This window comes from Cervus canadensis, chromosome 15 (assembly GCF_019320065.1).
Source record: "Cervus canadensis isolate Bull #8, Minnesota chromosome 15, ASM1932006v1, whole genome shotgun sequence".
Classification (NCBI taxonomy): domain Eukaryota; kingdom Metazoa; phylum Chordata; class Mammalia; order Artiodactyla; family Cervidae; genus Cervus; species Cervus canadensis.
Window position 1 is genome coordinate 36,816,125 of NC_057400.1, and position 26,864 is coordinate 36,842,988.

Here is a 26,864-nt window from a genome sequence, read left to right on the forward strand (position 1 = left end):
ATGAAAGCAATCAAAACCTAGTCAGAATAAAAAGGGATTATTCTCGTAAATAAGAAAGAAGAGCAATGCACTATTACCTCTACCCCGCTATGATGTAGTCAGTTCTCCCCTGTAGAAGTCTAAATACAATATCTTCAACTCTCAGCAGAAATTCATAGTTTTGTTAAAAGTTGCTGAGGGAAATGGTACAATCCTTCTCCCCAGGTAGCACAAGAGCAAGGCAGTTGGGATTACAGTCTTGGTTCTCAGTTCAAATTCCAGCTATTCCAAGTAGGTAGAAGCCAAGATACTTAACAATACCTTTGAGCCTCATCTCATTTGTAAAATGGAAGCAACAGTTTGAACCTCACAGGTTGGAGTTGAGAGGATTACAAGAGCTGAGACCTAGCCTTGCAGCAAGACAGAGTTATGCATTGTGATTGAGGAATCTCAGTAACCATGGAAGTTACTCATCTGCCATTTGGTTCTGCCTCATCTGCCATTTGGTTCTGCCTTTCCACGGTTTGGCCTGAATCTTCAAAGGAATCATATCCCCTCAGCCTGGAGATGGCAGCACCCCTTTGGAAACAAGCCTGCCTTCGAAGCTCCTTAGTAGTGAGTGAAGTCTCTCAGTCGTGTCTGACTCTTTGTGAGCCCGTGGCCTGTAGCCTACCAGGCTCCTCCGTCCATGGGATTGTTCAGGCAAGAATACTGGAGTGGGTTACCATTTCCTTCTCCAGGGGATCTTCCCGACCCAGGGATCGAACCCCAGTCTCCCACATTGGAGGCAGACACTTTAACCTCCGAGCCACCAGGGAAGCCCATAGTTAGAATGAAATAACAGGGGAAGTACTTTTCTGTGTGGTTTTTTTTTTTCCTCTTTTAATTTCTTTATGACATAACTTGAAACTGCTGTGTGGTCCCCATTAACCCAAGGTTTCCCAAACCTAAAGCCACCGTCCCCTTACATAATCCTTTTATTATGGCTTCAACATCCAACTTTCATCTTAGATCTGCCCACCCCACCCCACCCCACCCCCAGCCTCCTTTATGTGCCCTTTCTGTTTGCCCTTATTGATTGCTTCTTTTTTCTCCAAGCCCATCCACATTATTGTTGGCTCCGTGGCATCCTGCATTTCTAGGGCATTCTAGTCCTCTCCTTCCCACCTCTACTGGCCTTCAGTTCTAGCAGACTTCCCTTCTTCTTTCATCCCCTCAGTCCCCACTTACCTGATCTTTCTCAGTATTTTCACTATCTTTACCCATCCCTGTCTCTACCTATTTGCTTCAAAAGCTTTCCTTCTTTCCTACTGTTGGGCAATAAATGAAAAGACCAGGCACGTGGTGAATGGACAATGTGAGGGTCACTCCCCCACCCTCTCTCTGGCTTCCCCCAGGAAACTTCTTCATCGTTCACTCTCTTCCCAGGTGCTAAGTGACAGAGGGAAAGGGAAAGGGAGTGGCTTTGTGGGCTTGTCTCCTTAAAATGTCCCAACGGGGCTCCAAGCACTCAGCAAGCCAGGGGATAAAGAAACGTGGAATCTTGGTGCAGCTGGGGAGGAGATGGGGAACAAAAAATAAAATATACACAAAAGTGAAGACTAACCACAAAACCACAGTGCTGAAATTTCCTTATCAGCATCTCTCAGTAAAGGCAACACCCCTCCTTCACTTCCGGCATAGACTGGTCCCTCAGCAGTGGCTCTCAGACTTTTTGCCTGAGACCCACACTCATAAATACAGTTTATGCTTGTGGCCTATCCAAAGTTTCAGCCAACAGTGCTTAGACATTTTACCCTTCGGCTATTCTGTGCAGAGCACTTGTGGTTGTTTGTCTGTTATTATATTTCTTTGGAAGAAAATTCTGATCACAACCCATTACATTGATTTTACAAACCACTAATGGGTCAGGACCCTCAGTTTGAAAAACACTGACCTACTTGTAGCTTACTGAGGTCCTCTCTACCTCGACCTCTTACCCTTTTCAAAGGTCTGAAAATCTGAACTCTTTAACACGATCTTCTCTTAGCAGGAGCAGTCCCTCCAGAAGCCCTTCTAGCGTCCGATGGAGTTCTGCCCCTCGACCACCCTCTACTGCCCTGGGGAGTCTCTATCAGAAACTCTTGACACTCTGGTTGTTAGGACAGGTGGCACGTATCCTGGAAATTCTAGTTGCTCTAAACACAAGTTTAGATAGGAATATAGAGAAACAGGAGTAAGAGAGATCAACTGGGGGAAGAAGAAACGCGGCGGAAAGCGTGGAGGCCGATCTCTCCAACTCTCCGGGTCCCTGCTCGGCTCTATGTCAGGTCCAGCTGAGCACGACATAGCTCGGCTAAGCCGAGTCGAGGGCAGCCCGCACCCCGCAGTCGCCGTCTTCAGGGGAGGAAGAAGGGCTCCCACCGCAGGCAGACAGGCGGACCGGCAACCCTGAGGCCCCCAATCCTCTGGCCACCTGACGAGTCGCATCCCGCAGCGCGCGGGCCCAAGGCTCATAACCTGTGGTGAGAGGAGACCTGAAAGCAGAGCCGGATGCTCACGATCGCTCCTCCGAGCTTCGGAGTGGAGAGCACACGCGCGGGGCGCACGTGTGCGGTGGGTGCGGGGCGGGGGAGGGGGACGTTCCCGGGTCCTGTGGCTCGCAGCGCGGATGCGCCTCCGACTCGCGTCCTGGCTCCTCTGCCACGCCTATTTGTGCGCTCCACAACTAGGTAACAAGGTTTTCCCCAGTGTGAGGGTGAATGAACGCTCCAGCCCCGCTCACAACTAGGGGAGACCCAAGGCTGACCACTGATCTGTGGGTGCAGAGAAAGCCGGAGGGCACGCTCGGCCGCACGTGCTCTCGCCCGATCGCACGGGACCTGGCCCCGCGGCGACTGGAACCTGTTGCTGCCTCCGGCCCTGGGGGACACGGAACAGCTGGGAAAGAAGCTGGGAGCAGCTGGGGAGGGCAGGCCAGGAAACGGAGGAAACAGTTAACTCGGGCGAGTTCGTTCTAATTGGTTCAGGGCTCCCCGGACAAAGTCTCCAGGTGCAACCGGCGGAGTCAAATCCTGTCTCCAAAATGCAGCGGGCAGAGCTGGAGCGCGTGTCTACCCACATTCGCATCCCCGAACCACAAACAGACATGCATCTCTCCAGTAACCCTGGGACCTCAAAATCAGACCACGGGGAGGGGGGCCTAGTGAGAAGGCGTGGGGTGGGGAGTAAGCGGCTGGAGTCTAGTTCTTCGGAGTTCTCCCGCCTCTGTCTGGTAGGCAGGGAGCGCACGTCGCGGCTAGGAGATAGGGGTGCAGCCACTTCCTTACGCCCCTGGCGTGGGGTGGGGCCCCGCTGTCTGCTCTGCGAAGCGCCCTCGGACGGAAGCGGGAATTTCCCTAAAGAAGCACCAAATTAAAGTCGGAGCAAAGATCCTGCGAGCCCCAGCTGTCATCTCCAGCCGTGCTCAGGAAACGGAAAGACCGAGTGAAAATGGATTTAAATGACAGCCTCGCCATCCTAAATGGTTATGCGTAATATCCAATTTGGGATTTCTGGTAAAATTCAAAAGTAAAAATGAAAAGCGGATTTGCATGTGTTTGTTTTATTATTAAAAACGAATTACCAGAAAATGACGGCCCTGTTTGAAATTCTTATCTCGCTTCACTAGTAAAGTCAGCCAGTACCGACTGAACTGACAGAACCCCCCCCCCCAAAAAAAAAAACGCAGCTTCGCAAAACGCGATCCCCTGGTTGCGTTCTGCCAGATGCACAGAGCTAGGCAGAACTTTTCCTCGAAGACTGTTGCAACCGGACGCGCTCCTTTCAGTCCCTGCTGAGACCCATTTGGGGGGGGGGGGCGGGGGATGGATCGGTTGACTGGGCGTTGGCTGGGACCCCGAACTCCATCCCTCCCCGTGGGACTCTAAAAGCGAGTCAAGTCCCACTCGCGGAGTGCACCGGAGACTTAGACGGCTGAGAAATTTCCAGGCGCGCCCAGTGACCGTTCCTATTCCCGAATGAATAGCGGGCACAGGTGTGGCTGGAGGAAGCCTTAAAACCTCTTTCGGAGGAGAATGTTTGAGATACTGACTCCCAGACCTCTTGTTCAGCCGACAAAATAAAACTGAAAAAAAAAACCAAGTTTTTAGATCCGCAGGACTAGATACCTTCTAACCGCCGCCTCCCCCCCCCACCCCCCCCCGCCCACCTTAACAGAACCTGTCTCCAGTTTTGAGGTGACGGCGGGCAGCACGGCTTCGAGACAGAAACAAGCACCTCTCTCACACCTAGACGCAAGGCCGGACGGGGAGACCCCAGCCCTCGCTCTCCGCAGCCACCTCCGCGCTGCCGCGCCGCGGATAAAAAAGGAAACCCACGCAAATACGGAGTTAAGCAGGGAGATGGTGGCGCACAAATGCGCAGCTCTCGAGAAGCTTGTTAAAGTGTCGTGGTATCGAAGAGTCGGACACGACCGAGCGACTGAACTGAACTGAACTGAATCGCCATCCGGGATAGGGCCTGGGAGGATGGATATATATACCCTTAACTGGAAAACTCTGACCAAAATGTTACAATGAAATGAAACTTTTCCTTCACAGACTTCTTTGTGAAGTAAATCTTGAAAGTATTCACTGCCGATGCCTAGGTTTAAAATACAATTAGATAATTGACTATTAGCGTTGAAGCGCAAATAAAGCCAAGAGAGTCTCATAGCAAAGTGAAATTGAACCTTCAAGCGACATTCTTAAGTTAGCAGGAATATCTGCTTCTCCTTGTCCGGCTCCTTGCACTCTGAGAACCAATGTCCCATAAGACTTATGATCAGTTTTTTTTTAGTGGAGGGGGCACATCGACTCTCGAGGGATGGAGTGGAGCAGCAAAAAGAAATACACAGGATAAGGTCGTCGGGTGCCGCTGTCACTGCAGGGACCAGGCTATCTCTCTTGCTAGAATCAGGACCAGAAATTCAAACACTCTTTCCCTCTCTTGATCTCTTTGCGAAAGCGCAAGGTCGGATCGAGAGACTTCGGCAGTCGCCTGGACGGTAAAGAAGCGGAGCCCACCACGTAACAGGCGGTAGCGCTGCTCATCCGTGTTTGGTGTTAAGGGCAACTCTCCATAAATTCAGGGCATTCTAAGCAACCCTTCACCGTGGGTCTAGAAACTGTGAAGACTAAAAAATTAGACCTTCTTTCAGAGCTGAGAAGTGTCTGGTCATGTCTTCTAACAATGATAAAACATTTTTCATTGCTGAAACGACACACAACAACTGAAATTCTTAAGAGGACTTGGGAAGGGGAGGGTAATACGAAGCCCCCATGATAAAGTTTTCATCTCTTTCTAGAGTAGTTCCACACAACGTCTGTCTCTGGCAAAAGAGCCTGTCTGTTGATTTTCCTGACCTTTATTCCTAGAAAGACCAGGACAGGCAAAGTCCTCAACCTCACGGATCCCGGAAGCAGCAGGAGAGATACCCCCGAGGCTCCCCCGCACAACCCGGTGCGCAGCGGGGAGTTGGAAACGGACTCGGTAACTGTGAAGCAGAAAAAGCACTAGCCACTTTTCAATTTAGGAATTAGAACTAAATATACGCGGAGCCGGTTCAGTCTGCAAGCGGACGCTTGCAGGAGAGAGTCACCCCTCCCTCGTTTCACCCCAAATTCTCGGGAGACGCACTACCTGATACCCCATTGGCCTCGGGTGATGCGCAGCCGCTGCCTTAAGGGAGAAGCTGCAACAGAGTTCGTTTCTGGGTTCAACTCTGGAGGATTCCGAGTCGGGATGTAATTGTCTCGGGGCTGCAGACACCTGGGAGAAGACTGCTGACGGCTCTGCAGACTCCTAGCATTTCTAAAGAGCTTTCTCTTTCTCTCTGCTTCTTAGTGGGCAGAAGTTTGTGAAAAATAAAAGGAAATGGCAAGCCTCATCTTTTCAAGAAAGCAAGGGCGTCAAACATTCCGCTTAGTTTTTAATCTCTTTATGTGGCCACCAACTTTTGCCTCTCAGTTACCTGTAGAGTAGCGCATCACATGAAAATAACCTCAAATTATCACGGAGACCTGCCTTCTCTCTATTGCTCGACCCGCAAAACATGTCTTAAAAAAAGTAAGCAAAGGTAAACTAAAATTAAAACCTAAGAACTCTCCTGGCAATTTACTAACTCTGCATTTTAAAAATAATAACTCTTTTTGTCAATTTCAGTGACCAGGAGGCCATCTGTAACTCACTAGGATCAAGGAAGAAAATCATCCCCATCCTACACTTTCCAGAATTTATGACTAGCTGGACCTCCAGGTCACTGAGAGGAAGCTGAGACTAAAAGTGACTTTACTACTTTTTTTTTTGCCAAAAGTTAGTGCTGAGTTAGTGCCTAGATACTGTGGCATAGTTTGTTTGTACCTAAAGAGAACCAGAACCTGACAAATAGATATCTTATTCTTTATCCAAGAAACTTTTAAGACAGCAAATTGAACCTCATCACTATTCACTGAAGGAGGGAAAAAGTTGTAAGAAATATCTTTACTGAGTTCTGTTCTATGCCAAAGACCACTGACCCAAAGGGACCAAAATGCTCGACTCTTCCTCCAAGACCCTTTACAAGAAATTGGAAAAAACCAGAGATTATACTGTATACACAGATACAATACACTTCAAATCCGTGTAGACTGAGTCTTAAAAAGATACTTTCTAAACATTATGCAAGACAAAAAACCCAATAGGACTTCAAAACTGGAAAAGTTAAAATGCTATTGGGTCTTCTGAACTTCTCCTATGAAAGCTGCACTCAGCTTTCAGAGCAAAGTTAACAGAATAGTTGAGATATTCTCACCTGATTCTGATAAATGCATGCTGCCACACTGGAAAGTTCTGGTTAAGGAAAAATGTTGTTCTGAATTCTCTGGATAATTAGTTCAATTTTCCAGTTCCTTTTGCCAGAATAGGTCTAGGCTGTCAGTTTGAAACTCAAATGTTGAATAAATGACCTATCCCAAATCAATCTCCAATTCTGTCTATTGTATATTGCTGTTTAGTAATCATTTTTACCTAACCCAGAAAGAAGACAAAATTCTGTTCATTTACATAGTTTATTGTTGTAAACATTAAAATTGTCTTTCTCAGAGAAAGAATTTATCAGGAAAAAAAAATCAGCATCTCTAACTGTCATACACCATAGAAAAAAAGGCAGTGATTCATATCATGTGCCATACTGGAAATATACAAAGAAAAATACTACAGAATATGGCAATATTAAAATTCTTACTCAAACATAAAATAATATATTAACTGACAATCTTAGACGTTAAAAAAAAATTCAAAGTGCTCAGTAATTTCCAGGGAGTTATGTATATTATAAGCACTCTGGAAACGGTCAAAAGCTGCTGCATGCAAGTTTTGTTTAGCTTTAGACAACAAAATAATCCAGATATAAACTTTCTTTTATCAACATCAACGGTACATACAACACTTACAAACAAGGAATGTTGGACGGTGTTACAAACACTATGTGTCCCTTTTGTCAGGATTTTCTGATGTATAATACTTGTGCCCACCTATTTTACAATTGAGAAAATGTTTAAGCTCAGATAACTACCAATCTTTATAAAATCTAACAGACTACATAGTGTCTGAAATACTATTTATATAATATAGACATTACTGAAGTAGCAAGTGCCTATAACATTTTCAATCTAGAATCAACATGCTTGTCCCTTTTTTGTGTAGTTATTTCTTTTTTTTTTTTGCAAACACACTTATCTTTTAGAATTTGTAATATTTATTCATAAATAGGCACAAAATAATTTAAAAAGCCAAACTGCATTGGATAAATTTACAAGCCTTTGCCTTCTTCAACTCATGCCACCCACGTAACATTTAGTTTTACTATATATTACAGCTTTCTTTACAGCAGAAAACTTTGAAGTCTTTAAAGGGCAATACTTGTGGGTCCCCTTACAATGTGTGTGTGTGTGTGTGTGTGTGTGTGTGTGTATGTGTATTACATTTATTTTAACTGCAACAACCAAACGTGGCCAAATGTTTTCCGTCATACATTAACAATCTTCCTTCTGAACAATAAAATGATTTTTAAACTGATAATAAAAAGTTTATACCACAGTACTGTGTGTAGTCCATGTTCTAAATCCAAGATGCCCCGGAGCCAAAATGCCCTTTCAGGTTCTGCCTGCAGGTTAGGAAATAGCAACAGTTTTTGTTTTTTTGTTTGTTTCTGTTTTTTTTTCTTTAGGGATCAAGGGTCAGGGTGTATGGAAGGGGAGGGGGCTGACTAGAGCTGAGACAGCTCAGGGGGATCTCTCTGCCCTTGTCACTTGCCCCCTCTGGACAGTTTTAGGTTTCTTTCCAGTTTCTCTGAAGTGCATGGAAGGAGGTCTTAGAAAGGTAAAGTGTCCAGGAAAAGTTTGTCAATTATTGCTGGTGGTGGTACCAAATCTTCCAGTTTCAGGTAGAAAATGCGCTGTAGCCCCTGTGTGCAAAGTGTACGGAGTTCTGGGAGCTTCCCCAACAGTTTGGATAAATAGTTGGGGCGGTTCAAGCCCCCATTATTGAAAGTCACATGGTCTTTGAGACAATTTACAATCTTGTTTTGCAGCTCCTCCACTCTCTTGGGTTCCTTGAGACCGTGTCTCTCTGCAGAAAACACAATCAGAAACAAAAGAGGAATGCACTAAGCAGTTAGCTAGCTGACAGGACCAGGGAGGATCGGCGGGAAAGGAAAGTTCAGGAGGAGAAATGCCCTGTGCCTCTGGTACTGACCTGTGACCATAGCCAGGGCAGCAATGCAGGAGAAGGCAGAAATGTCGATGTTCATATTCTGCAAGTTGGAGGAGAATTCAACAATGGAATCAATCCATTCCCCAAAGCCACGAACACATTGCAACCTGTGCAAGACCACCCCATTGCAAAAGATGAGTTTACCCTCCACTGGGTTGGACCTGCAATTAATACCAAAGAGAGAGAGGGGAGAAAAAGAGAGAGAGAGAGAGAGAAAAAAAAAAGGCTAAACAACTAATTACTTGAAGAGCAATAAATGAGGGATTTAAGAGGTACCTAATTACCCAAGAGTTAATAAAACGTAGACCAGTGGACCTTGAAAGGGTTTAATTTCATAACAATCAAGAACGCCCCCTATCCCACCTCCATTCTCCATTCATATAAGGCTTCTATGCTCACTGCTTCCCTTCTCTTCCTTTTATCTATTCCCCTTTCCTTCCTATCTTCTCTTTTATTTCACATCTGTTCTCCTCTCTTTCTCCCTCCACCCCTTTTCCCCTTTTCCCCTTTCTTTTCCTTGATTCCTCTCTTCCTTCATTCCCAGCCTTCCATTACCTGTAGGCTAATCTCAGCACAAATAGTTCTAAGAAAGCCGATTCGAAAAGCAGGTCCTGGTCGGCTTTGGGCAGGTCAGCGAAGCCCGGGATCTTCTCCGCCCAGCCCCTGATGATCTCCATGGAGCCAGTCAGGAGATCATAGAATTGCTGGATATGCTGGGTGTCATCTCCACTCATCTGATAGTCAGGGTTCGCCTGGAACTGGAATTTCATTTTAAAAAGCACTTAATGAGGTTCTCTAAAATATATAACCCGTGAAATTGCTAACCTCATTTCTAGTAGGGGAGCCAGGTTTTTATAACAATTAAACCTCTCTCTGACCAGTAAGGAAATTAGATGTTCCGGGGCAATTAATTCAATTAGGGATGGTGCTATGAGGTCGCTGCTTTAAATATGTAAATTACCATTTTCATACAGACTAAATACAGTGCCAACCAGCCCTGGGAAATGTTCACTCTTATCTCCACAAAACAATTGACACGTTAGTATTCATGCCAGTCCCGGAGTGGGTCTTGAGCAGAGTCACCCTTTGCAAATCTTCATAAAATTGCAGTGCCGTCTAGGTTGCCCGGCATACTTTCTCCAATTAAAGTCCACACATTCCTCATAGCTGGGGTAAAAGAGGAATCTGACCACTTGATTCCCCCACCCACTGCCATTCCTGACACCCCCTTGCTTCCCCTTCCCCAAGCCCAAGCAGGTGTCCCTCTTCCTGACAGCACCAGAGAAGGCGGGGGTTCAAGCTTCTCCATGGAGGACTGGGGCTAGAACCCAAGTGGGGGCTTTAGCATCGCCTCTGGTTTGGGCATCAGAGGCACTGGTGTGTTGAGTATGTGTGTGCACCCAAGTACTGGGAAGGGGCTTCAGAGAGATTTGACCACTGTGGCCCATCTTCTTTTCCTTCCCCTTTCCTGTCCTCATGTCCACACCCCCAGCAACACCATCTGTCTCCTGTGGCCCTGCCCAGAGCAGTGAAGCCAGAACCTTGCATGCCTCCTCTGTCCTTTGGGCCTGAGGGGTTACTGACAGGTGTGGGGAAGGGGTCCTGCCCATCTGTCGGTTTTGTCCAAATGAAACCCCCTCCAGCTTCTTACCCTGGAATAGTCCAGGCTGGTCATAGCCGGGTTGGAGTCGACATGGGCCCTGACGAGGGCACTGATCAGACTCACCGGGGGCGAAGGGGGAGAGGGCTCCTGTGGGCTCTTCGGTTTGGAAGGTAAACGACCTCTCCGGCCTTTTAAACTGTCGGTGCGAACCACTGCAAAGGAAGAGCCGGGTGAGCGCGGCTCCCCCAAGCGGGACCCAGCTGCAGCCTGGACCCCTCCCCAGGGAAGGCCACAGCCGCCGGGGGCGCCCCTGCATCGGGCAGCTCAGGGCCCCACTGCTTGTAAAGCCTTTACTGACGAGAAGCATAAAAAATGCGGGGTTGTTTTATGTCTTCTTCCAAATGGGTCGTATAGTTAAAGGCGAGGAGGGCCTGGCGGCTTTCTCTTGGGCAGAATGGGCTGGCAGGCAGCTGCCTGGTCTTAGAGGCCAGAGGCGGGTGGGAGCAAGCCGGAGACACCCTCCACCTCCCCCCGCCCGGCTCTGGGAAGTAGAAAGCGGGGTTAGGATAGGGGCAGCAGTTTCCCAAAGGCGAAGACTGACTGGGGAGTGGGCTGTTTGTCCCAACCTACCTTCTTTGACCATCCCAACAGCCAGGCACTTCTGAAACCGGCAGTACTGACAGCGATTCCTGCGCCGCTTGTCCACTGGGCAGTTTTTATTTGCTAAACACACGTATTTCGCGTTTTTTTGCACCGTGCGCTGCAAAAGGAGACAATATAGGCCGGGAAAAAAAATTTTTTTTTTCTTGAAAATCCAACAATTCAGGGAATCCAGGGACAATTTCTGAGAGGACAGGGTCCACACTCCCTCCCCATAAACAAACACATACACAACTCCTTTTTATTTTTTCCTTTTTCCTTTCTCTCTCTTTTCTTTCCCCTCCCCCAGGGCATTTAACAGAAGAAAATTGATAGCGTTAACATTTGAGCTAACCTTCCGCTCCTTGCTGTGTTTTATATGCCAAGAGAAGGAGAAGGAGACGCTCAGTAAATACAAATTCGTGGGCATTCATATTATTTACATTCCTTAGAGACCTTCTCTATTTAAAATGATAAGATTATTCAATCAGGATGGCGAAATAAAGAGATCACTTAATTTGACCACAGGGAATTCTGTTCCACTTGGTTAGCTCAGACACGGTTCTCTGTCCTAACCAATTTCAATCTGAACCAAGAAGACAGCTCCTAGCACATGCAAATGACCCTCTTCCAACTCAGCTCCAGCAACTTCAGGCGGGGGAGGGGGCGGCCAGGGTCGGTCTCGTGTGGAGATGCGAGCCCGGGTCTCCCCGCCTTCCTACTTGCCTTTCCCAGGCACCCAGAAGCCCCCGCCACAGCCCAGGGGCGGCGGCAAGGCAGCTTCCAGGGACCCGGGGAGTCGCCGGGGACCAGTTAGGGCCCGGAGCCTGCGCCCCAGCGGAGCAAGCACTCTGAGGCTCTGGGCAGTAGGGGGCCCCTACCTGCCTCCTCCTCACCTTAAAGAACCCTTTGCAGCCCTCACAGGTGCGCACACCGTAGTGCTGGCAGGCCGCGTTGTCGCCGCACACAGCGCACAGCCCTTCGTTGGAGGGGGAGCCCCGCGACGGCGGGGAGGGCACCTGCGTGTCGAGCAGCTGCGACGCGTGGCCGATCTGCAGGCCAGGGAAGCCCATGGACGCGGGCTTTCGGATGGGGTTGGGCACGGCGAAGGTCTGCCCGTCCACCACGTGGTGGCTGCCCGCCGGCTCCGGGTTCATGGGGACGTGCAGGGGCCCGTCGAAGCGCATCTGGCAGCTAGACACGGGGGTGCCGGGGGGCGACTGCTTAAAGGAGAAGAGGGAGAGGCGGGAGACCGGCGTTTTCCTCTGTTCGATCATGTGGGTGGTGGCCACGTAGTTCTGGTGGAAGTTGTGGAGGGAGCCTGGGTCGTCCCACATGGGGCTGTGCTGCACCTGGAAGCCCGGGGTGGTGGGCGTCGGGGGCGAGGAGGGCTTGTAGTAAACCGACCCGGAGTGCGGCATCATCTCCTCGGACTGGGGGGGCAGGTGGCTGTGTTGCTGGTAGTTGTGCATCTGAATGTCTTCTACCTTAATGGAGGACTGCTGTCCGGACAGGGGCATTTGGTACAAGCAAGGTGGCTTGACGTCGTAGCCTGTGCTGTAGTTGTCCATAAAGGTACTGAAGCTGGGGAGAGAAGTGGTGGCAGTGATTTCAGTGTTGGTGAGGTCCATGCTAAACTTGACAAACTCTGGAGTTAAGAAATCGGAGCTGTATTCTCCCGAAGAGTGGTAACTGTAGCTCTGAGAAGCGGGGCTGGCTCCTTGAGGCGAGGACCCATACTGCGCCTGAACACAAGGCATGGCTGGAAATGAAACAGGGTAATATACACTCAGCCTGGTCAAGTGAACACTTTCTCCCGGGCTCGGCTACACCTGGAGCTACACCGGCAGCCCGCAGCGGTCAGAGAACGAGAAGGGGCGCGAGAGGAACGGCGGAGAGCGCGATTACTGCAGATCGGAACAGTGCGGGGCAAGTAGAGGCTGACCCAATAAAGACCCTGAACTGGAAAGTTATTAGGGTCTCCATTCCCGGATATTTCCAACGCCTCCCCCTTAACCCCTTTCAGGAGCATTCCCGTTCCCATGAGCCTTTCCTCTGAAGCTCGGGTTCAGCGAGCTCAATCCAGAAATGAAGTTGAATTGCACAATGAGAAACTTGTTCCCGAAGGCGATGGGTTGGGGAAAAACTTAAGTTACAGGGTTTGCGGGGAAAGATCGTTCGCATTGCCCTATTTCTTGACGTTTAAGGAACTCAAGGGAGGGGAGAAAAATGAAGTGGCACTAACCTTCAGCCGAGTTACAGGCGTTTTGGAGAAAATTAAAGGTGGACAGTGTCGTAATTCAGTGAAGGACAAAGTTTCCAAGATTTTTAGAAGAGCAGTGGAGAGCCCAGCCTGTCAGATCTCCTCCCTGAAATGAAGACACAGGAAGCCTTAGGGTGAATTTCTGGACTGATTTGGCTGGACATCTGTATCACTAGGCAGGCCCTTCTGTGCCCTTCTTGATTGTTTAATTAGAAATTAATGTGTAGCCTTTATCAGACTTAGCAGTTAAAATGAATGTGTAAAAGAGATGACTGGAAACAGAAAATTTCACCCATGGACTGTGTTAATCTTGGCAGAGAGAGGACTCTAAAGGAGGAAAGTTATTCCATGTACTTAGTTAATACTTATGGTGAAATAAATTAGCCCCTTTGCTGGGTGTGTGTGGGGTGGTGGGAGGGAGTGTCATTTCCATTTTAGTTTAATTCAGAATTAAATAAGAAGAAACTAGGATTTAATAAAATACAGCATTGGAACCTTCTCCTGCTTTTTTCCCCCTGTGGTGAAATTGGCTTTTCATCTAGTAGAGGGTAAGGAAAGTAGAAGTCAAGAATATAAAATGTAAAAACAATCTCTCCCTCCACCCCTAGGAAGTTACAAAATGTTAGTAAGGCCTGGGGAGCCCTGAAGGCAATCTGAATGGAAGCATCTGGATTTCCTAAGAGCTTCTGACTGAGCACTGGGTTTGGGGATACAGGTGAATTGGCATTCACTTTTCCAGGAAATGTCTTTCATCTTTAATGGCCAAGGGGTGGAAAGAGGGGACCGTATTTTGTCAAGAGCATCTTAGGTGAGTTGCAGAGAGAGGGAAATACTGCTTATCCAATATTGGCACCAGTGGTAGAAGCACCTCTCAGCATAGCAAGCTGAGCACCTTCCCTATCCAGCCTTGCACAATCTGCCTACTTGCTGGAACAAGGCATTCTTCTGTCCTAGTAATTTTCAGATGTTCCCACTTGGAAGGCATTCTAGAGCATAGACAATTTTATTACTAATGAAAAAGAAAGCCAAATATCCAAGTCTCTTTTCCTCCCCCACCCCCCGCCCCCGTCATAATCTTGCTTCATGGAGGGAGAGTAACCAGAAAAAGTAGAAAGAAAGGGACTCTTGACCACCCCCCACCCCCAGCCCTTGACAGATATGCCTGTGCTGGATATTAACCCTCTGGTAATTCCGCAGCTTCATGACTACTCTAAATATTTTGTGTCTCTCTTTCTCTGTCAAACTCACAAACAAGCGCGGCACATGTGAAAACCAGAAATTTTCAAGCAACTTAGTAACAGGTCACTCTACCAACCACGTCTCCTCACTCAACAATACCCAGGAAACACGGGCACGCTGTCCACTCGCGGTGACCCAGTTTCCAAGCAACACATAAACTGAAGAACTTTCTCTCTCCCTGTCACTTTCTGGGCCGCGTCCAGGCCCCTCTTATACACAGGACTCGGAGTCTACGTGTCCAAAGACCTCAATCAATTCCTCACTAAGAGCAAACTTTGCGCACATTTCCGCGGGCAAGTCCGCAGCTCCCCAAACTGTGCAAGCTCCCTTCCACGTCCACCAATGAGGAGCCAGGAAACCTCTGCGGGGTGGCAAAGCGAGAGTTCCGACAAATGCCCTCTGGAGAAGCGCACACCTACTCCCCATCCTCCGGCCCCACTCGCGCTCCGCGCCTCCGGCGCCCACTTCCAGAGAACCTGCACCAGACAAACAGAAAGAAGAGACGTGCAAAAGAAGAAAGAAGGATAAAAGAACGCGAGCTGTGCCAGCCGCACCTACTCACTTAGGAGTTCTCTGTGTCTCTCTTCATTCATTCAACTCCGCCGAAGTGTAGTTCCCTCCGGGAGTCTGGGTGGCAGGGTCGGGGAGGGGTGGGCGAGAGGGGCGAAGGGAATCGCGGCGCCGAGAGCGGGGAGGGAGCAGGGGAAGGCGGCCGGCTGGGCAGGCGAGCGGGACCGCGGAGCCTAGCGCGAGCCACCGGGCGGACTGGCCCTGGCCGCCAATGTGCCTTTGTTTATGTGGCTCGCGCTGCCGCTGCCAACATTCACCTAAAGTCTCCGCGCGTCAGCGCGCGTCAGCGGCCCGCCGCCCAATCGCCGCGCGGCCGCTCTCCCCAGACTCCTGGCCAGCGCTCGCTTTGGTATATTTCCGACCTGACGTCACGAGCAGGGCCGATTTTAAGGTGGGAACTGTTCAGTTCAGGGTTCACCTTGGTAGCCAGCTAGGTTTTTTTCTTTTTCCGAAAGAGGTGTGACCTCTCCACTCAGGTCCGCGCAACCCGCAGCGCCTCGACATCTCACCTCACCTTCCCCCCACCAAACCCCCGCACCACCGCTGCCGCCCGGCAGCTCACACGTGGGGGAAGGTGCAACAAAAGCCCGGCGGAAGGGAACCCAAGCGTGGGCCAGGTACCAGCACCTGGAATCGCACGAGATGGGGCGTGCCTGGCAGCGCCCTAACCTCATCCACCCACGACTGCCACCCCCGTTAGCGGAAGCGAGTGCAGATGTCCCATGACACGAGACGCTCAGAGGGCTCCTACAATTGGGGTGGGATTTCCCTAGTCCAGTGCATCCCCCTTTTCTCTCTTTTCCTGTCCCTGGCCTTCTCCTCTGGCATATCCCACCTCCGCGCCCCAACACACACACTCTCCAAAGTGGAAGAGAGTAAGGAGGGCCTATTTTCTGTGTTCCCTTCTTTCCTCGCAGGGCTCATGTGCGAGGGAGGACGTGGTGCGTGGGGAGGGGAGGGAAAAGGCAAGGGTAGCCGTAACCCAGCCCTTCAGGGACCCCAAAAGTCAAGAGTGAGGCGTCGCCCTCTTTCCTTTCTCAGACAATGCAGCCGAGCAACGGGCAACAGGTGTGTTCTGCAGAAAGGTGCTGTAGTCTCACCTTTTACCAACTCTCATACTTCGACACTCCTGGGTGCCCATTAACTCCTGCCTTTCCACGAGTTTTAGGGAAATAAATCGACCCTCCTCTGAAGCCATAATCTCTCGAAGTCATAATCTGAAAGCCGAGGGGCAAGACTAAACCCGGGGAGACAGGGGGCGGAGCTGGCTGGATCTCTCCGAAGCGCACTGTGTGTGGGTTCAGCTCTCCCAGGAGAGGGCCAGGCAGGCGGCCGGAGCTCGCCGCACCCTCGCAGTCGCCCTAGCTTCGGCCGACTCCGATTCGCAAGGCAATCCACCCTCCAGGCTGAGGGCACAAGGCGCTCTCCAGGAAAGAAACAGCTTCTCCCGGGAGTCAGCCCGCTTCCTGGTTCCTGGACCCGAGCTGGCCGGGCTTTGGGATTTCTCCAGTGGAGCTGGGGGAGTCACCCGGGGAGGGAGGGTTCGGGGCAATCACCTAGAGAGGGAGGGTTTGGAGGCATTCCCTTCCTCCGCCCGCGAAGATTTGCAGCCGCCCCTCCCTCTTGGTGTGGCTGACTTCCAGGCTGGGGGACCCCTTTGCACCCCTCATCCTGAAGTTCCCAGTACTGGCCGGCCGAAAGCGCCTGAGAGCTCTCCAAGTCCCGGAGCCGCTCAGTCCTCATCTTCACCCCCAGCCCCGCCTTTGCCCGCTCCAGCAGCCTCCTGCTCCTCAGCGGCGGGAGAGGCATTGCCATCAAGTGCCCCGAGGCTGCCCCGAGAAGCCGCAGGCTCTTCCGCGCTGCAGCCTCGGGAAAACCTACGTGACCACCTTAAGTTTCCCCCAGATGTTGCGACTGCCGCTGCTGCCGCCGCAGCGGCTCGGCGGTGCCCTAGCGGGCAGAGAAAAAATAAAACCAGGAAGTGTGTGCGAGTGTGTGTGTGTGTGTGTGTGTGTGTGTGTGTCTGTTGGAGGGGGCGTGTTGTGGTGGCGGGTGAGGGTGTGCAAGTAGGGGGATGAGGGGAGGAGGGGGAAGAATAGCTTATTAGCATGAGCTGGGTAGCGTCAGCGCCCTGTGGGCAGAAGCGATTCCACGCGAACGAAAGGGAAAAAGTGAGAGTTTGGAGAGCCGGGGAGAAGGAAAGGGGTGGGGGTGGCGGTGACGCAGGGGCGCAGGCATTGACGCACCCGCCCAGCTGGGCCCAAAATAGCAGCAGCGCTAGCTCTGTGGCGCCCTCCCGGGTTCCCTTCCCCTTCCGCAAGGGAGCAGGGCGCGGCCTGAGGGTGCTTTCCTTGATCCCAGCGGTGGGTCAGGCTCCCAGCAGCTATTTTCAGGCAGTCGGAAACTCAAGCGCAGCCATGCTGGGGTGGCAGTTATTATTTTTTAATATATTTCTAGGAAGGCGGGGGCCAGGAGAAGTTTAAGGTTGTAACCACCACTCTCCAAACACAAATATGCAGATCTTAAGGAGGTGCATTCCCTCCACACGCTCCTCCTCCCTTAAACCATTTTAAAAAATAATTGGCTTTAGCCTGGGGTGAGTCTGCGGACAGTTTGAAAATTCTCTCCCAGTGAATGGAAAAGGTGTGCTGGAGTTCTTAAAGTGAACTCCAAGAAGACAAACACTGTAATATAAAGCATTATTCTGTCACAGCAACCTGTCGAGTCTGGCTTCTTGGTAACAGAGCCTTCGCTCAAGTCTTTTAGGCACCCAAGATCGAAACGCAGTTTTCACAGCAGCTTGTTAACAAATTATTAGTAACTAGGAATGAATCGGATATAACATCAACATGCGAGGGGAAAGAAGTGGCTTTTTGGCCTTCTTTTCTACAATTCATATGAGTTCTCTCCTCCTCAAATCCCTATACTACAATAGCTGCTAGGAAGTGTGTCTTCTTATTAAGACACATCAAAATCAAGACTGATAGACTCTCTTAAACCAATTATTGGGTAAGCTGTTTTTTTGGGTTGGCGTTTTTGGTAGGGCTTCGATGTGCTCCGGGTGGAAAGGATCCGGTAGACATTAGAAAGTGTAAGAAAGAACCACCACGCTCAAAACACCAGATTGTTGGGTCCCCAACAGATTCTCATGAAAGGAACAGGTCTCAGTAGAAGGGCCAATGTCTGTAATTGACTGATGCTGTCAGTAGGGGGCCTGACTCCACAACATTCAGGATGATCCATCACACAAATACACGCACAAGCACACACACACCCCATCACACAAATACACACACAAGCACACACCGTCATACAAATACACGCACAAGCGTGCGCCCACACACACACACACATACCCCTAGCTATTTACTACTTAGGTCAAGCTCCAGGAGATCTTGCAGCAGGCCCAGACATTCATATTATGCTGGAATTCATAAATAACTACAAATCTTTTATTCTCTTCTATTTTTCTCAAAAAGGGAAACAGTTTAACACTGGAATTAGGTTAACAATAGATTTTCTTTATTTCCGCCCACCCGTATTTAACTCACTGTTAGGTCACAGAGAGGGGAGAAAAAAATCAAAATGGTAATAAAATCTTTCATTTTATCACCAAGCAGTTTAAATTGGCATATAGTTTGGAAAAATGAAAGCATGTTTTAAAATCCTATGATTACATGTTTAAATAAATTATAGTTTAGAAGAGGATTCCTGTGGGTGTATTTGCTAGTACATAAGAGAATGCTTTTGTGCATAGAGGTTTAATTACACATATAATGGAATCAAAATGTAGAATTGAACAACCTTTTAGAAAATGTTCAAATGATGCTCTAGGCTAAAAGAAACTGAAATTCTGCATTTATATGACTGCAATCCTGCAAGATTCTTGAACGTAAATAGATTCTTGAATATAAGCTACTTTATAACTCAATTAAAATGACAATAATGTTTCTTTCAGGGCTCAGAATCTGATATAACTTTAAATTACTGCCATGTATAAATACATAAAGTTACCCCAAATGAAGGTCAGTATTTTTAACAATTTAAAATAAATGGGAATAAAAACTGATCCTACCTGTAAGTAGCTCCTTTTTTTGAAACCAACTAAAATTACAAAATTATTATTTCTGTCAATATACAATATTAGATGACCTCAGAAAAAGCACATAGGAAAATAATATTGTCTTTTATGATATTAGCCAGTATTAAGCAGACCATATCAGTATATATATAGAAAAAGTATTTTCATAAAAAACAATGTAAATAATACATACTCAAATCTAAATCTAAGCATTTTATTTTATGCAAGGCTAAGCAGATTATACTTAATAAAACTGAGATTTTTTATATGATTTAGAAAGCAAACATGGATTTAATTCTTAATTCTGTGGAATCCTTAATTCCATAAGGCTTTTCGATAATAATGCATGGGAAAGGGATCTTTAAGGATTTATTTCACTATTCTCCCCAAATGTACTCAGAGTAGCCCTTAGCTCTCACAGTTAAAATATAGTAAACTGACACAACTGTTATGCTGTAAGAATCAAGGTAACTTGAAGATATTTCATAACATTAGTTAATGGAATCTATGTTAAGCATAAAAATGAGATTATTTTAGGTTATATTTGGACAAATTTCATGTCATTTGTTGTCACTCAGTTTTATATTTGTGACAGAAAGAAATTTTCACTTTGAAAAAAAAAATCTATTTCTGAAAATACAAAATCATTTTTTAATATGGAAGGTTTCTGGTAATTTACTTTGCCATTTCACTTGCATTAAAAAGATATTAATCAACCAATCATTTTTTCCTTTTCTATGAGATGCCTAGAGAAAAAGTAAAATGCTTAGCTAGTAATTTACATTTTGGGTAGTTGTGGCTTTTACTCAGTTTTACCCAGCCCAGTTTTCACCCCAAATCACTTAATCCAAAAATTTTAAAAACTGTTTCTTACTTTGATACAGAACTCAGTTCTAGAAATGTGTAAAGATGTGCAGAAGAAAACAGTACTCATTTTTTCTAGAAGCATCTACTTGTAAATTAAAATTATAAAACTGAACATATGGTAAAACCTCATGCCACTCAAAAAGTATTTTGCATAATAAAAATCCTTCATCTTTTCTCTAATTCTTGACTCTCAGTAACTATCTTCTAAATACTTTTAAATTAACCACTTAATACTTTTTTTTGTTACTGTGGTAAAAAACATAAAAATAACCATCTTATATTTTTAAATGTACAGTTCAGTCATGTTAAAGTCATCCTGTTGTGCACCCATCACCACTACTCACCCCCATAACTCTTAATCTTATAAAACTCTAATTCTGTAACCATTTAACAATAATTCTCCATTCTCCCCTCCTCCCACACCTAGCAATCATTAATATTTTCTTATGTAAGACTTCTTCTTGATTAAGCAAGGAAGGGTTACTTTGGTTTTAGATTTCATTGCTAATTTCACTAAACATGGGAGTCATTAAAAAGTACAAAGTCCTGAAAGATGCTTTAAAGGTTCTGAGAATAAGGTGCTATATGCTAAGAAAATACCAAGGGCACTTGAAATTGTAAAAGTAGCTAATAACATCAGTAACCATCATAGTACTATGTAGGATTTTCTTTTAGTAGATAAAATACATACACTTTGCAAGAGTCTTCATTGTATGTAACAGCTAGCTAGTTTTTAATTTTACATTTAATGATAAAATAACCACCTTTGATTTTTTTCCTCAGACTAACTGGCATATAGGAACTTTTCAATTTAATAAAAACTGAAGACATGTTATTGTTATTACAATATAGCCCTCTTTTTAGCCCTCTTCTTCAACATAATTCTGCAATTAACAAGCCTACAATTTTAACATTACAAAAGTAACTTATAGCAAGGACCCTTATAGTGATAAGTAATAAATCTAATTATCATATTCTTTGAATAGATGTAATATAAATTTCATTGCTCACTTAAAAGTTCTAAAGTTAACAGCATAAACTTGAAGTTGAGTAATTAAGTAATCCTTATATAGACACTTATTAAAGTATTTATACATATTATCTTAAATCTACATCTATCATTTTGCCAATTAAAATTAGGACTTTAATTGCAATTAAGTAATTTAATTGCCAATTGAACAGCAAAATTGCTAAGTGACTAATTTTAATGCCTATTTTAATTACCAATCATGACTGGGGAGGGAGCTAATCAAGTTACATCAAGCAGTACCAGAGTAATGATGTGAAGAAAAAAAAAAAAGCAGAACAAACATTCAAGGCTACATGCTTTAAAAAAAGAAACATAAATAAATGCAAACACAATCTTATAAATGTATTAAAATACTGTATTTCAATATCTGAATACAGAACATGAAATAGAACAAGAATAACTAAAGAAGCTTCTGTCAATCTTCAAAGTAAGGAAAACCAAATCAAATTTTTATGTATTTACATGGCCCTCACACTAACCCAGATAAAAACAAAGCTGCATATAGTTGAGAATAAAAGACTGTTTCCTGCTTGGCTGGTTAATTATTTACAGATTGATAGTTTAAAGATATATATATATTTTTAATGAAAGGTTATAAAAGAGAAACAAGTTTCCAACGTAGCAATATGGGTTTTAAATTTGAAAAGCAAACAGGGCCAGTGCAGAGGGCCTGTATACTCTTTCCTACAGCTCTCCTCCCCACCCCCACTCACTCAAATGAAGTATTCTAATAGAGGCCTAATGCCTATCCATAACTTGTCCCATATTACCTTGAGAAAGGCGTAAATCTGTCCTATCTTAAATAATTTAAAATACATTCATAAGTAAAAAAATAAGAAAGCACTGAGGATTACATCACAATTAAAATTACTCAGAGCATGGGGAATATACCTTGTCCTGATAGTATTTCTTCACTTTCAATTAAAATGTACTTGCCAGCTCAAATTAAAGCAGCAGGCAACCAGAAATACTAATGAAAATCTTGGCCAATACAAACACATTTTCAAAAGTTTTCACATTCAAACAAATTCTCAGATTAGCAGTATGGAAGGGCCATATTGAAAGAGGGAGGTGAAGTTGGGAGCTTAAAAATTAGAAAGTGATTCCCTGATAGACAATAACAATGCCAGTACTTTCAAGCTAGAGGGATCGCCTTGGCAGCCAGCCACCTCATCTAGAGTAACAATGGACATCCATCAAATCTTCACTTCAAATAAGTCATGATGCAAGATGCATATCTTGTTTTTGTTACTATATATGTATACCAAATACACACATAGTTTTTGTCCACAAATGGGCCTGAAATTATGAATGACATATGTAATATTTTAACTTGAGAAAAGACAAATATTGCTGCTTAGGATTTTATGTACTAATGGACTTGAATTGTGCAATAAAGCACAGCAGGACTTTCAGCCTGGCTTTTGAAGAACGAACACGTTAATAATCACGGGGCTTGACAAAAGCCTGCAGTATCTGCTCATGACAATAACAGCTTTATAAGGCGAGTTCTGTGTGACTGATTAAAGGACACACTCACTACCTATTCAGAAGTCATGGAGATGTAGTCATGATTAACAGCCTCACTACAGATCAAGGTTAAAACTCATTGAATGCTGATGCTACAGAGAAATACAATTTCAGCCATTAAAAGATTACCCAAAAACAGTCTCCAGTAAGGGTTGTCATAACTCAGATGTATCTTATTTTGTTCTGTATAAACTTTTCTATTTACATACATAAAAGATATTATTTCATAATTATCAAAATCATTGCCCAAACTCAAGCACTAGGTAACAAATCATCACCTATTACAAAAAGAAAAAAGGAGACATCTTGTAATTTAAAAATGAATTATGAAACTTGTATGACTGAAAATGTTTTCAGACTATGTCTATTTTGTGTATTACCCTAGTTTATCAGTTCACATGAATTAATGTGGTTTATGTATTGTTGGAAGCAAAATCTTTTAAAAGATAGTACACCCACAGCTTTCATATATCCCTTAATAGGAAAAAGTTTTTAAAAAGTTGTAGTATTTTACTTCTTTTACCCTTAAGTTTCTTGTCTTGCAGTGTTGCCTCTCTGTATTAGTGAAGGAAAAAGGAGGGATACAGCAAAAGACAACCATGTTTATAATCTGAAATTAGAGCCAGTCAATCATTTTATTAATCACCAGGATATTTTTTAAAAGACCTGGTAAATATTACAGAATCATTCTACTAAGACCTAACAGTGACTTCAGTATGCTGTCACTGACATGTTTGGAAGAAAAAAAAAAACAAACCGCCAGTACCACTACATACAGAATTCAAGTTCAGGTACCCGCATAGATGAGGGTGTGGGTTGCCAGGGAGGGAAGAGAAAGTAGTTGGCTAAGGAGGTCTTTATATTTCATATTTCCGAGTACATTTTTGTAAGTTACTTTCCTAAAAATTAAGTATTAAAAAAAACAATTTCAAAGAGTTATTAAATGGGTTTAGGAGTTATAATGAAACGATTCACAAAATAGATTTTTCTTGGGAGTCCATTAATTTGGAAAGTATGGTGTTCCGAAAGTATGGTGTTCCTAATGATTGCTCATAAGTAACTAGCTCTGGAAATCGTATTTTCTATTTCTCCATACTCTCTTCAATTAGTATTTGGTCAGCTGATTGGCAATTACCAAGACAACAGTTTCGCTAAACTTTATAAACCAGAGGTGGGGGGGAGGGGAGGAGGACAATACAGTAAGGGATTTTTCAGCCAGAATGGTTTGACAGAGCCCCTCACACTACAAATAGATGTTATAAAATTTGAAATGTAGCTCTGAAGTTCAATTCATACCACAGAAACTGTGGGATGCTATCTTCCTGTTGTTATAACGTATCAGGTCAAGGGATATAAATTGTACCAGGTAATTCATTTTGCCGTTCAGAGAGTCATTAAGTTCCTCCCAGAATATATGTGATTGATATCCCTGGAGGTGAAAGGCTAACGGAACCATATGGCAACATGTTGCATTCCGTATGCTATCTGCCCATCCGTGCTTAAGCTGCCATTAGCAACATCTGTACCTAACGGAAATCCAGCTGCGCCGACGCCGGCTGACGGAATTGTACTTGGGGGGAAATCTAGCTTAGCGCCATTAACTTGAGACTCAGAGTCTATCTACCAGGACGGATGGAAGCTTTCACAATTAGACGAGACGACACAAATGCTTTATTAAAGTTTAATTTTGAACTCCCAATTAGCGAAACTGCATTACAAATCGATTGCAATTTCCTAGAAGGCACAGCAAGTTCTCTGCCTGCCTGCCACGTGCGAAAGGCTCCGGAGCTGGCTTGCCCAGCTCCCGACGGCTGAGAGGGGATGGTTCAGAGCCGGTCTCCGTGTCCCAGGAAGTCCCTAAAATCCTCGCCAGCCCCTCCTTCCGCGGGGCGGGGGCGGGCGAGGGGAGGGCCCCCAAGTCCCCGGCGAGGAGGGGGAGCGGGCGGGGGAGGGGAGGGGCGGCGGCGGGGTGGGGGCTGGGGGCCTCTAGCGTCCTGGCCTCTCGGAGGAGCCTCAGCTAGTCACGCAGAAGTTTCTCTTTCGCTTCTCGCGCCACACACCCAGGTTGGCTTTCTGCGCGCCGGCCAGCGGGGCGGAGAGCGGGGAGTGGAGGGGAGACAGGAGTCCCAGAGGGCTGCCCGGCGCCCACACCCACCCCAGCTCCCCTCCCCCGACCCCGACAAAGCCCCCGCTCCTGGTCCAGGATACGTTACCTGCCCGGCGCTCCCGGCCCCTCGGTCACCGCGTCCCCCGCTGGGCGCGCCTTGGGCGGCTCCCGCTCCCCGGGACGCACAAAGCGGTCGCCCCCGGCCGGCTAAAGCCCCCTGTCTCGTCATGTTGGGGGGCCAGAAGGGAAAGCGGGGGAGATGGAAGCGGTTGGGGCGAGGGAAACTTACTGATTAAATTTTTAAAAAAGAAAAGCAAAAAGCAGCTGGCGGGGCCCGGCCAGGGGCAGAAGAGGCCGGTTACCTTTCGGGGGCTCGCGGGCGAGAGGGAGGGGGGTCGGGGAGCGGCTGCCCGCCCCCCTCCCCCGGCCCCCAGCGGCGACGGCAGCTGCACACACAGAACCCCATTGTCGCCGGCGCCCGGCGCGCAGCCCCGCGGACTCGGCCTCGCGGCCAAGCGCGTCAGCGGCCCCGTCAGTCGGGCCGGGCTCCGTGACGCGCGCGCAGCCCGCGCTATAAATAACCCGCCGCCGGGCGGCTCGGGCAGCTTTCCAGTGACGCCGGGGCGAGGCGCGGGAGGAGGAGGGCGAAAGGAAACAATAAAACCGCCCGCCGCCCTCCTCCTCGGCCTCTCTCCGCCCTCCCTGGCCGCGCTCGGCCCTTCCCTCTGTACTCTCTTGTCCCCGCCCTGCCCGGAGCGGCGCGCGCGTGTGGGAAGGACCTAGCGGAGCCGGCGGGAAGACCCCGGGGTCGAGACCCATCCTTCTCCTCCCGGGCAAGAGGGGGGGGCCTCCTTCCACACCCGGGAAGGGGCTGGCGCCGGGAACTTGGCAACGAGTTTAGTTAACAGGTCGCTGAGTTACTTACTCCTGCATTGATTTACACAACTTGGTGCTTGCTCTGCTTTCTCACACGCCTTTCTAGTTCAGGTCCGGTGTGTTTATGGCAATAGATCCTTTATTCAAAACAAAAACACTTCCCCGTTAAACGGCCTCATCTAGCGTATTTTAAAGTATATGCCTATGTTTGCATCTCATTGAGTTCTGCCTACACCCTATCTGGACAGTATGCTTTCTTTCCTAAACTCCACCGGGATTATTTATATAGGTTTTCAAGGGGCCAGGCCTGTGTTACTGTTTTTATTTGGGTAGTTGTATAAAGGGTGTGCAGTAGAATCAGCGTGGGCGTGAATTCCATGACTCATGCACTTAGTCCTAGAGCCTTTTTACGTGTCGTTTTGGCCTCCAACGTACCATAGGCCTTGAACACAGAACATTTGAATTTTCCAAAGTCGAACGTCCTAGCTTTCATCAGTGCTGCCATTTAAAGGGGGCTTTCTCTATAAGTAATTTTTTTTTTTTTTTTTTTTTTTGGTCCTCGGGACTTTCTGCTCTAGCTACCGTATTTAGGCCATTCTGTCACACATCCGGACACTCCTCCTTTCTATTATGGTGCCCATATACAACTGGAGGCAGTCTGTTCCAGGAACCACCAATTAATAGACTAGTAAGAATAGTAGTTCTTCTTGAGCGAAAGATCTCAGGTGTATGAACTCCACATTTTCTGGAATGCTGATATGTAATTTGCAGAAGCCAGCAAAGATTTGAAGTGACCAGGCATGGATAGGGTGAATTAAAGGGGCTGAGAAAGTGGTTCTTGGCTCACAATCAGGACAAAATAATATAGTGAAGAATTGACTGAGCCGGTTTTCAGGTTTTAATTATATTGTCATTGTTTCTCTCTATACCTTCTTGCAGAAATTAGTCTGTCTCTGCTTCAGATTCCTCATCTCCAAAATGAAGGACAAGTGGTTTCAATGCTAGCATTGTAGGATTCTAAAGGACATAACTGGGTTCAGGTGTAAAGTTACTAATGCGTCTTATGGAAAAAAGGTAACCAAATATAAAATTATTCAGTCTTCCTGTAGTTTATTATGTTGTACATTTTTCAGAAAGAAAATATATTAGGACTACTTCAGAAAAAGAATGAATTCATCCGTACCATTAAAACTATATTAAGAGGAAAAAATAGTTGTCACTATTCGCTTTGTTCAAATGACAGCAGACACAGTTACGGTCTGATGATGTCTTAGGCCCTTTCCAATGTCATATTCACCACATGAGTGA

At 46.6% G+C, this 26,864-nt stretch overlaps 1 protein-coding gene across 11 annotated transcripts; it reads right to left on the bottom strand.

The window, feature by feature from the left end:
- Positions 1 to 7,027: 7,027 nt before the first annotated feature.
- NR4A2 (nuclear receptor subfamily 4 group A member 2) lies at positions 7,028 to 25,242 on the bottom strand. 11 transcript variants are annotated; one of them, XM_043488126.1, is made up of 8 exons: positions 25,043 to 25,242; positions 13,239 to 13,362; positions 11,890 to 12,755; positions 10,985 to 11,114; positions 10,403 to 10,566; positions 9,307 to 9,509; positions 8,734 to 8,912; positions 7,028 to 8,607 (listed from the first exon to the last, which is right to left on the bottom strand). In XM_043488126.1, exons 3-8 carry the CDS (start codon positions 12,751 to 12,753, stop codon positions 8,351 to 8,353), a joined length of 1,797 nt encoding a protein of 598 aa, XP_043344061.1. In that variant the 5' UTR covers positions 12,754 to 12,755; positions 13,239 to 13,362; positions 25,043 to 25,242; the 3' UTR covers positions 7,028 to 8,350. The 11 variants fall into 11 exon arrangements, 10 of the variants coding, with proteins under 10 accessions (XP_043344061.1, XP_043344057.1, XP_043344064.1 ...); XM_043488122.1 differs by lacking the exon at positions 25,043 to 25,242 and adding an exon at positions 24,787 to 24,923; XM_043488129.1 differs by lacking the exon at positions 25,043 to 25,242 and adding an exon at positions 16,622 to 22,033 and having other exon boundaries at positions 11,890 to 12,577.
- Positions 25,243 to 26,864: the final 1,622 nt, after the last annotated feature.

Coding starts and splice junctions, on each gene's coding strand:
- NR4A2 (XM_043488120.1), bottom strand. CDS start 15,088: ATGAATGAAGAGAGACACAGAGAACTCCTAA. Junction 12,756..15,057: donor GAGACACAGAGAACTCCTAA/GTGAGTAGGTGC, acceptor TTTCATTTCCAG/CCATGCCTTGTGTTCAGGCG. Junction 10,567..10,984: donor TGTTGGGATGGTCAAAGAAG/GTAGGTTGGGAC, acceptor CTTCCTTTGCAG/TGGTTCGCACCGACAGTTTA.